The sequence below is a fragment of the Durio zibethinus genome, chromosome 1 (assembly GCF_047325235.1).
Source record: "Durio zibethinus cultivar Kanyao isolate XHJ-2024 chromosome 1, ASM4732523v1, whole genome shotgun sequence".
NCBI lineage: Eukaryota > Viridiplantae > Streptophyta > Magnoliopsida > Malvales > Malvaceae > Durio > Durio zibethinus.
Genome location: NC_143162.1, coordinates 3,030,824 through 3,043,064, shown reverse-complemented (window position 1 = coordinate 3,043,064; position 12,241 = coordinate 3,030,824). Strand labels below are relative to the sequence as shown.

At 32.9% G+C, this 12,241-nt stretch overlaps 1 protein-coding gene across 1 annotated transcript; it reads left to right on the top strand.

Moving 5' to 3' along the window:
• Nucleotides 1–8,696: 8,696 nt before the first annotated feature.
• LOC149520272 (uncharacterized) lies at nucleotides 8,697–9,143 on the top strand. Its single transcript, XM_089769142.1, has one exon. It carries the CDS (start codon nucleotides 8,697–8,699, stop codon nucleotides 9,141–9,143), a length of 447 nt encoding a protein of 148 aa, XP_089625268.1.
• Nucleotides 9,144–12,241: the final 3,098 nt, after the last annotated feature.

Sequence of the window (12,241 nt, the reverse complement as noted above, 5' to 3'; positions counted from 1 at the left end):
ATTCCCTTACAACGTGTTGTCTGCTCAATGTGCCTTTGTCCATAAGGAAAGTGGGATCCCCAAAAGTCAGCTTTTGGGCACTGGGATTTAAGCTGATTCCCATCCTTTACGTTGTTGTCGGTGTACAATGTCCCTACCACAAATCCTCTTTGAACCGCTAAAATTCTTATTTCTATCCTTCGAATTTTGTTTTATATTCTTTTTCCAAACTCCTTTTTTTTTTTTTTTATATATATTATTTAATTAATTTATTTATTTTGGTTTTTCATTGCTTAACCCCCTAGGCCGCAAGTCTAAAAATACGAGGCTCCTGAAGGAGACAAAACTGAAAAAGTCTGGAAAAGATGGAAGGAAAATGAAAGGAAAAGAATTTTCGGGAATCCAGCCACAGATGATATTATAAAAAAAAGAATTGTTTTCCCCCCAAACTATAACGTGAATTGATTAAGCACTAATGCATGACTTTGAGTGCAAACGAAGTGAGAAAAGTAGTGGTAAAGTGAGGTCCAAAATTGATTGGTTGTTTCCATCAATTTGATTAAAAAGAGAGACCAATTATAAGTATGGGATTTCTATTTGCCAAAGGGGGTAGCTCATTAAAGATATGGATGGATATGAAGCAATGTCATGTAAGTACTTTGATAAAATTTAATTATATTTTTATTATTTAAATTTAAAAAATATAAATTGATATATAAAAAATAAATATATAATTTATACTTTAAATTTTTAAATAATGTATTATTTTAATTTAAATTCTAATATTATTAATTTAACTCTCTTATATGATATTTAATTATAATTTTGTTATATATATATGTTGTTTATTAAATAAAAGCATTTAATATTTTATAAAAACCTTCGTATAGATGTCACATGATAAAAAATGATTAATTAATCTTAGATAAATTTATATTTTAGGTAAAAATATATAAATATTTTTAATTTATATTGAAAAAAATATTAATAGTATGCCTAATAAACATATAACTTGATAATATTTGTTAAATATCGTATTTATAAATTGATATAATTAACAAAATTAAAATTTAGATTAATATAGTACATAATTTAAAAATTTAGGGTGCAAATTATACATTTTTTAAAAAGTTTAAGGTGCAAATTATATATGTTATTTCTTTAAGTACCAATTTATATATTTGTCAATATTTAGGTACCAAAATTATAATTAATTCTGCTAATAATTAGAAGATGTTATTATATACTGTACATTTATAACATTCATTTTGAATACATACTTTTGGAAATTTGAATGTCTATTACAACATGAAATCATTTCATTATGAATATAACTGACATTCAATAGACACTAAAAATTTCGTATTTTAGTATATGAACATAGGGTTGGATAATAAATTTCTTATATAAAGAGTCAGATTCAAATTTCATTCTCCAAATAATTATATATATATATATATAAAGACTAAGACTTGAGTTTCAAGAAAAGACCAAGACTTGAGTGTAGAAAAAGACCAAGACTTGAGAATTCTGTTTTTATCTTGAAAAAAAAAAAAAAAAAAAAAACCTCCTGTAACATGTCATGGCCACACAGGTTACTCATTGGATCTCATTATTTGCATGCCCAAACCCATGCTTGAGGTGAATATGAGATGTGCATTAATCATTTAACTTGATTATCAGTGTATAATTGGTTATCTGATAAAGTTTTCAAAAGCCCAATTCAATGTGGATGCATATAATAATAGCAACAATTGGGACAGTCGGCTTCTTTATTTGCAGGTGCAAGTACAAGAACAGAGTGACGTACTAGAATTTTCTTCCTTTAATCTATTGCTCCATGGGGTTGATTAGTCAAGGTCAAGACATCGATCCAAAATGCAATGTTTCACATGGTGCCAGTGCTAAATTGCAGGCAATTTCTGATCACAAATTGGCTGACACCAAACCAATAATTTGGATTTTGTACTGAAAAATCAATGACAAAAAAGAGTTCCAAAATGATGAAGCAAGATAAGTGTCTTGAACTAAATAAATAAATAGTGTTTAAAAGTTAAAACCAAACACCTTAAATTTTTTTTACTTTTTTTTATTATATTATTTTATGAATGAAGATTCATTACCAAAACAGAAATTAATGGCAGGGGATGGCAGTGCTAATACAAAAGGAATTACAACCGCTCAAATCGAAGCAGCCAACTGAATGAAAACAAAGCCAGCAAGAAGAAAAGTTAAAAAGCCAGACCAATGCGCCTTGTCATGTTCCTCCCACTTGCATCACTACTCGGTTCAAACTTGTCTATTTCAAAGCTTATCCTATCGAAACCCTAAATGCTTAACATTTTGGTTCTGGGTTCATAAAGGTTTTTTGATTTCCAAGAAGGAAATCTGTTATCTTTTTTCATGTAGAATAATTGACAATCTTCGATGGATATTACAAACAGGTAAAAACCAGTTCAGAAAAGATCAACTTGGATTGAAATTCGAGTTCTATGATCCGAAATTTGTCTACTAAGGAAACTGGAACAAGATATAGGCAAAATGTGCATATCACTCACAACAATCTATATCAAACCTTGAATTCCTTAATTTGAAACAGGGCATGAAAAATGACAGTGGCTGGAATTCAACAAAATTATACATGTGGCCATTCTAAATAATCAATTATATAATAAGCAATCAGACTTTAAAAAAGGAAAGGGAGAACAGGGAAAAATTAAAAGGGCATTTGTCATCCAAAAGAAGAGAAACAAGTGGCTGAATCAACAGGCAGCAGTGGTATGTCTATTTCTTATGGGCATGCTCAAGATTCATAAGAGGGAACATTGTTTTAGCAGATTATTACCAACGATAAAGGGGACATTGTGTTAGCAGAAATCAAAACATCTGAATCCAATGTTCGACAATGACTATTGTAGTACTATAATTCGAGGAAAGAACCCAAATTTGAAGTCAAACATATAAACATGCGGTCCATTGATTCTTCATCTTCAGTTCTTAATTTCCTTAATAGAACGACAGCAGAGCAAGTTGTCTAAAGAAATATAATAGCTTCGGACAATGATGAAAGAATCAAGATGGTTTCACCTAAAGTCAGGCCAAACGCAGAAGTTGATCTCCCAGTTAATGGTGACTACTCGAAAGCAATTAAAGGTTAATTAGGCCATTTCCTTGAAGGTTGAAGCATGACAGATACAATAAGATGAAAATTTCAAATGAAAACGATGCCAAATCTGCATTCAAATCAAGTAAAATCTTGAAATTTATTAACTCATATGTAGAATTTAATTACTTTATGTAGACACCGATTTTGTCTGGTCTTTTTTAACAATAATAATGATTTTAATAATAATAACAATAAAATTGATTTAATTAAAATTAAAAATAAATTAATTATTAAAAATTAAAAAAAGAGACAAACAGAAATGTCCAAATGAAAAAAATCATAAAAACATAGGGGCTGGTGCCAAAAGGTGCCATACATAGCACCACTGGCCGCCCACGCCTTGGCTAGCCACCCACGCCCCTACCTAGCGATTATCATTATGGTATTACAGGGCACTCTACTGAAAATTGTACGACCCTTAAACATAAGGTGCAGGGTCTAATAAATGGTGGTCTCTTAACTTTTGACACCAAATTCAAGCTAAATATTAATGAAAATCCTTTGCCAGATCACACCGAAGGGAAGATTAATATAGTGGGTAAGGGAAAAGATGTGAAGATCAAAAAGTGCGTGGATGAAATAAAGACCCTTTTCGAACAGATATATGATTGTTTATGTAAAACGAGTATGATTCAACCGTTGTTCTTGGACAACAGTAGAAGTTATGGAGATCCCGATCAGTTTGACAAATACCATGGAAGATCGGTTGGACATTCGATCTAAGGTTGTGAGGTCTTTAAACGAATATTGCAGAGCTTGATGGATGGGGCCATAATTGAGTTTTATAATGAATGTGATGAAGGCAGTGTGAATACAATGGGTGACGAGCATTCTAGCAAGTCTTTCATACCCAAACCTTTCACTGTCTACTATGATGAGAAATCGAAGCCCCTAACTGAGAAAATCATTCCCTCTTTCAGGACACCAATGACTATTTATATCCCTAGTCCATTCCCTTATCGGACGAACAAAGCAGTCTTATGGAGATACGATTATGATGTGGTGGTGCGAGGGCTTGATGTGACCTCAAATAATCCAAGTATGGAGAAAACTGTCAATATAACAGGAATAGAAGGAATGACCCAAAGTGGTTGAATTGACACTTTCGAGATGTTAAAAAGGGCTAGGAAAGGGAAAGGTAAGATATGAGAAGAAAACATAAGAGAAAGTCAAGATTCTCAGCCGGTAACAAGCTCGAAAGTGTAAGTTAACAAATCGATATAAAAAAAAGAAGCTTGTGAGTTTCTAAAGATCATTAAGCACAGTGAGTACAATGTGGTTGACCAATTAAACAAACTATCAGCTCGTATTTCTTTACTATCACTACTGTTGAATTTTAAACCACATAGGAACATTTTACTGAAAGTATTCAACCAAGCTTATGTCGAGTATAATATTTCTATTGAGAAGGTAGATCACATGATTGGAAATATTAGAGCCCAAAATTTTATCACATTCAATGATGATGAAATACCTCCAGAAGGATGTGGTAGTTTTAAGGCTTTACATATTACTGTCAAGTGTAAGTCCCACACTATGGCCAAAATACTGATTGATAATGGATCGTCTATTAATGTTATACCTCTAATAACATTGTCAAAGCTTCCGGTGGACCCCTCTCATATGTAAAATAGACATATGATTGTAAGAGCATTTGACAAAGCACGAAAAGAGGTAATTAGTGATATAAAGATCCCATTACAGATTGGTTCTTATACCTTTAATGTCATATTTTAAGTAATGGACATCACTCCTGCATATAGTTATTTACTAGAAAGAGCTTGAATTCATACGAACAGAGTTGTACCTTCATCTTTACACTAGAAGGTAAAGTTCGTTGTGGAAGAAAAATAAGTCTGTGTGGATGGTGAGGAGGATTTATTAGTAACGAAGACCTTAATTACTCCCTACATTAAGGCGACAGAAGAAGCAATTGAATGTTCATTCAGAGCCTTTAAAGTAGCAAATGCTACCTATGTTAGAGAATGGTCAAAGATACCAATCCTTCAATTGTCAAAAGCTATAAATATGATGAGTAAGCAGACTACTGGCAAGGGCTGACGAGCCAGATAGAATTTAGGAAAAACTCTACAAGGAATCGCAAGAGCACCATGCTCGTTTAAAAATAAAGAAAGATGGGGGTTAAGCTATAAGCCTATGGCTACTGATAGAAAGAACGTAATGTTGGAGAAAAAAGAAAAGAGAATGGCACGCCTCAAAAGATAAGATTCGATTGATAGAAAAATGATGTTCCCTTATTTGTATGAAACCTTTCATTCAGTCGGACATGTCTATTCTGGGTCAACAGAGGTTGAACAAAGAGAACAGGTAATGGGATTGGAAAAAGCTTTCTATTAATTTTAAATTAAAATAGATAAATGAGTGATGTAAGATGAAGGGATTCTTTTTTTTTGTAGGCCAAGAGACTCAAAAATGGTGTATTGTTTTATTGTCATGAACTTTTTAACTCAAAAATTCTAATTACTTCTACCCAAGAGCATACGGAGATTAAATATATGGGCTTAGTTTCATTGCTTTAATAAAATGATGGATGCAGTGCATTTCACTTATACCATGTTCTCTATTTTTTATTTTTTTTCTTTCATTGTCATTCTCTTTGCCCTTGTCAAGATCAATATATATTTTTTTGTGATTATACCCATTTTCAGGTTTTCTAATAATGAACATTATAGATGACCAAGGCAATAACACTGGGTTTGATTTTAAAAATTTGATTCACATTAGCGAGCTTGATAATGATATTGATTCAGAAGACTATGATTTACCTTATGATTTGCTGAAATGGATGAAACAAGAGGAAAAAATTATAAAACCCCACCAGAAATCAACTGACCCTTTAAATTTGAGAGATGGTGAGAATAAGAAAGAAGTTAGGATCGGTACTTTATTATCATCAATTAAAAAGCAGAAGTTGGTAAATCTGTTACAAGAGTACATTGATGTATTTGCAAGCTCTTACCAGGATATGCCCGGACTGAGCACAAAGGTAGTTGAGCATAGGTTACCTTTAAAACCAGAGTGTCGACCAGTACAGCAGAGATTGAGATGCATGAAGCTAAAAATGTTACTGAAAATAAAAGAAGAAGAAAAGAAGTAATTTGACACTGGTTTTTTGGAAGTATCCAAGTACCCTGAATGGGTAACCAATATAGTTTCAGTTCTCAAGAAAGATAAAAAAGTTAAAATGTGTGTGGACTACCGAGATTTAAATAGGGCTAGCCCAAAGGATAATTTTTTATTGCCATATATTGATACCCTTATGGATAACACTGCTAAGCACTCTACTTTTTCATTCATGGATGGGTTTTTTAGCTATAATCAGATCAAAATAGCTCGTAAAGATATGGAGAAGACTATATTTGTGACAATGTGAGGGATATTTTACTATAAAGTTATACCTTTTGAGCTAAAGAATATTGGTGCCATATATCAAATGGCGATGGTCACTCTTTTTCATAATATGATGCATAAGGAGATAGAGGTATATGTTGATAATATGATAGCTAAGTCCAAAAAAGGTGAAGATCATGTTGTTAATCTCAGAAAGATTTTTGAAAGATTACAGAGATACCAGCTCAAGCTGAATCTAACCAAATGCACTTTTGGTGTTAAATCTAAAAAATTGTTAGGGTTTATAGTTAGTGAAAGAGGTATAGAAGTAGATCCTGATAAAATTTAAGCCATTCAAGAGTTGTTAGCACTACGTACGTAAAAAGAAGTGAGAGGTTTTTTAGGGTGATTGAACTATATTTCTCGTTTCATATCTCAACTTACCTCGAAATGCGATCTAATCTTCAAGTTGCTTCGTAAACATAATCTTGATGAATGGGATAAAGAATGCCAAAATACCTTTGAAAAATTAAAGAATATTTGACAAACCCACCAGTGTTAGTACCACAAGTTACAGAAAGGCCATTGATTTTATATCTAACAGTTTAAGAAAAATTAATGGGATACGTATTGGGGCAAAGAGATGAAACTGGCAAGAAAGAGCATGCTATCTACTATTTGAGTAAAAAGTTTATGGAGTACGAGGCCAAGTACCCCCAAATAGAAAAAACATGTTGTGCCTTAGCTTGGACTATTCGTAGACTCAGGCAGTATATGCTCTATCATATGACTTGGCTGATATCAAAATTGGATCTCTTCAAGTACATTTTTTAGAAACCATCTCTATCAGGTAGGACAACAAGATGACAGGTCATGCTCTCGGAGTGTGATACACAAAAGTCTATAAAACAGAGTGTAATAGCTATTTTTTTTATGAATTGAGCTACAGAAGATTACGAGCCTATGAAGTTTGAGTTTTAAGATGAAGACTTGATGGTGATCTTTCAGGATAAAGATGAAAAGCCTATAAGAAAAGAGTGGAAAATATTTTTTGATGAGGCATATAATATAATGAGGCATGACATTGGGGCAGTGCTAACATCTCCATAAGGAAATTACTACCCCTGTACTATAAGGCTAGATTTCAATTGCACAAATAATGTTGTTGAATATGAAGCATGTGTCATGGGGTTACAAATGACCATTGAAAAAAAGATTGAAACACTAGAAGTATATGGGGATTCAGCCTTAGTAATTTATCAATTAAAAGGTGAATGAGAGACTAGGGACCCTAAACTAATGTTATATCAAAAGCACATAACTGACTTGGTGAAACATTTTAAAAAGATCCAATTTCAGCATGTTTTCTGAGAAGAAAACCATATTACTGATGCCTTGGCTACTTTGGCAACAATGTTTAAGTTAAATGATAGTATGAGAATTCAGCCCATCAAAGTACAAATAAAAATTTTATCAGCCCACTGTTCAAACGTGAAAAAAGAAGTAGATCGATAACCGTGGTACTATGATATTGTACAATATATCAAGTGTCAAAACTACCCAGAGCATGCTTCAAAAAATGATAAGAAGATCATTTAAAGATTAGCAATAGGTTTTGTGCTTGATAGAGAAATCTTGTATAAAAAGAGTCGAGATCAAATTTTACTAAAGTGAGTCGATGCTGTGGAAGCAAGAAAGATACTTTAAAAAGTACACGAAAGAATTTATGGAATACATGCTAACGGGCATATGATGGCCAAACAGATTATGAGAGCTAGTTACTACTGGTCTACAATAGAAAATAATTGCATCAGTTATGCTAAAAAATTGCTATAAATGCCAAATTTATGTAGATAAAATTTATTTTCCTTAAGTCTCGCTGCACGTTTTAGCATCACTATGGCCTTTCTTCATGTAGAGAATGGATGTGATTAGACCCATAACCTCAAAAATTTCAAATGGGCATTGATTTATCTTTATGATAATGGATTATTTTACAAAGTGAGTAGAAGCAGCTTTGTATGCTAGCATTATACGATCAGTGGTGTGTAGATTTATAAAAATAGAGATAATATGTTGGTATGGACTCTAAAAAAGGATCATCTCAGATAATGTTAGCAATTTAAATAATAAAATAATGAAAAAACTATGTGCACAGTTCAAGATCAAACATCATCATTTAGCACCATATCACCTAAAAATGAATGGTGCAGTGGAAGCTGCGAATAAGAACATCAAGAGAATATTGGAAAAAATGATTAACACATATAAGGACTGGCATGAAAAGTTACCATTTGCTTTACTTACCTATAGAACGTCAATCCAAACCTTCATAGGAGCTACCCCGTTTTCACTAATATATAGGATGGAAGCTGTACTATCGATTGAAGTAAAAATCCCTTCTTTGAGAGTGTTGATAGAGGCAAAATTGGATGAAGCAGAATGGGTTCAAAATCATTTCGAGCAACTGAATCTTATTAAAGAGAATAGGCTTTTAGCACTCAGTTATAGACAAATGTATCAAAGAAGAATCATGCAAGCACATGACCAAAAGATACAACCTCAATGCTTTTGTGAGGGTGAATTGATTTTGAAAAAGATTTTGCCATATCAATATGACAATAGAGGAAAATGGACACTTAATTAGGAAGGTCCATATGTGGTAAAAAAGGCCTTTTTCTGGTAGAGTTTTGATTCATGCAAAAATGAACAATGATGAATTGCCAAATCTTATAAATTCGAACACTATCAAGAAATATTTTACTTAAAAAAAAAAGGAAAAGTGATTCATACTGAAAACTCAAAAAAGATGGTTTGAACCAAAAATGGGTCTGAAAACCTGAAAATGTGACTTGAATAAAGATGGAGCTAGGAGAAAGTCTTTCGAAGAACGAAAGAGTGGCACCAAATGGACGAGTCGTCACTAGAATTAAGAAGGATGACTTTTAGGGGCAAGTTCTTATTAGTCATAGAAATGGGGTAAATATTGGTTATATGAAATCAAACGTGATAAGATCGTAAATGTAACAAGTTTTTGGAAAAGACCTGGTTTGAGTAGGCCGAGGTCATTCAAATATTCATTATCTAGAGAATTAATATTTGATTCTTGAAATACTTTTGAGTTAACTATTCGTTATGTCTTGAAAGGCTTATCTTTCTAAACCCAAAATATCCCAAATATCCCATTACTGACCGTGTTTCACACCCAACCTTAGACCTGAAATCATTGCATTTGTCATTTAAAATTAAGATGATGATCGAAAAAGTTCATAATAGACCAATGCATCACTTGAAAAGAGAATGCAATATAATGACGACAAAAATAGTAACATAAGGGCAGAAAGAATGAAATGAAACTGATTAATCACTAAAAACAAAGAAGAAGAGATAAAGAAAAGATTCGAAAAAGATTTTAAAGTGACTAAAAGCCAAGTGGGATGAAATTTTTGATCGAGAATCGAAAGATTTAGAAAGATGAGATTACTGGAAGTGACTTTTAAAGTTTGAAAGAATTGAACCAAAAATTGAATTAACTTGGATGAAAATGCATGATATAATTCATTGATGGCATCTTTCTCTTTTTCATTCATCACAATCATTGCACGCATTACATACCTCTTGATAAGTTGCATATAAAGTTTTTTTATAAGACATTAAGGAGAATCAATATTTTCCTTTTTCAAAACAAAAATAAGGGTCTTGAAAATGGTATGTTAGCACAATCTTTAAAATCAAAACTGTCGATCTATAGGGTACCTAATCCCCTTCAACTCATAGTTCAATCTTATTTATTTTCCTGACTTGTAGTTCAGTCACAGTAATCATTAATATTTGGCTAATGGCTTAATCCTAGTCATTTCTAGAGTTTCTGACTTTCAGTTTAATCTTAGTTAATTTTGCTTTTTGACTTGCAGCTTAGTCTCAGTCGTCTTTAATATTTGACTCACGATTTAACCCTGATCCTCTTTAATCTTTGACTCGCTATTTAATCTCGATCCTCATTATTTCTCTGACTTACGATTTAATCCCGATCGCTTCTAATTTTTTACTTGCGATTTAGTCCCAGTCGTATTTAATCTTTGACTCGTGATTTAATCTCGATCCTCATTATTTCTCTGACTTAATGTTTAATCTCGATCATTTCTATTTTTTAACTCGCGATTTAGTCCCAGTCATCTTTAATCTTTAACTCGCGGTTTAATCCCGATCCTCATTATTTTTTTGACTTGCGATTTAATCCCGATCTTTTTATTTTCTTGACTCATGGTCCATTCCCGATCTTTTTACTTTTAAATAGCGGTTTAATCCTGATTGTTGTTCTTTGACTCGTGGTTTAATCTCAATCTTCTTTTTTTTTTTTAACTTATGATTCAATTGAAGTTCAATTCTGATCTTGTCATTCGTCGATTCGTAATGTTGTCCCAATCATTTTCTTTACTTTTCGACTTATGGTGTTATCTCGATCGATTCTTTATTTATCAACTCGTGATGTCATCTCGATTATTTTTTTTATCACTTGACCTGTAGTTTTAAAAAATAAAGAATAAAAAAAAGAGAAACTTTTGAAAAATCCATGGTTTGCTTCCGGACAAAATCGTTGTCCTTATCTTTGCCCTATTCTTAACTTTCAGTAATGTGCAAAGAGGGGTAGCTGTAGACACCGATTTTGTTTGATCTTTTTTAATAATAATAATGATTTTAATAATAATAACAATAAAATTGATTTAATTAAAATTAAAAACAAATTAATTATTACAAATTAATAAAATTAAAAAAAAGACAAACAGAAATGTCCAAACGAAAAAAAATAAAAAAAACATAAGGGCTGGTGCCAGAGGGTGCCATACACGGCACTGCTGGCCGCCCACGCCCTGTCCAGCCACCCACGCCCTTGCCTAGCCATCATACCACCCCCTGTCTTGTCCTCTCACCAGAGTTTTGTTCACCTCTTAGAACATGCCAAAAACCCAACTCTCCATCCTCTTAAAGTCGTAGCTTCCCATCAGACAGACGCTCAAAAACCTTAATCCCATCAGACTCACCATCAGTACCGATTCTTCTTACCCACACAAACACCCAAATAGAAAAATAAAAATAAAGACAAACAGTCCTTCTCGTAGGGAAGAACCTCAGCGTTAAAGCTCCTTGTAAGAATAAAAAAAATAATATCAATCTTCGTTTTTCAAAAAAAAAATAAAAACAAAAATTTTTAAACCTCGATCTATATCGATCGGGGCAATTTCTAGCGAAAGGAAGGCTGGATCGAAGCTTAAGAGAATACAAGAAATTTTTTGGACCTTTTTAATACTTTTCGATCGTCGGCAATAGACGATCGACGATTGGATACGACGATCGAAGCGACGAACAGTCATCGTCCGGTAGCTTAGAGAGAAGGGCTCTGAAAAAAGGAAAGTTAGAGAGAGATGAGAGAAAAATGAAGCAAAAAAATTTTTTACTTTTATAAAAGACTGAAACTCAAAACGACGACGTTTTAGCCAAGGAGATCCGCGAGTCAACCCGGACCCGACTTGAGGTCCGCGCAACCTACCCGCCAACCAGCCTCTCATTCAACTCTGAACCATTTTGACTAAACCGAATCAAACTGCTCTCTAGATCGGATCGAATCGCTCTTCAATCGGCTCAATCGAACCGCGCGCCAACCAAACCCTTTTGCGATCCAACCAAACCATTTTTAACCAGACCATTGACTGGTCCGGTTCAGGTAAAAAAAATTTTTTTTTTAAT

What these genes read in the sequence shown, in the direction of transcription:
- LOC149520272 (XM_089769142.1), top strand. Translation starts at nt 8,697, where the DNA reads ATGAATGGTGCAGTGGAAGCTGCGAATAAGAACATCAAGAGAATATTG.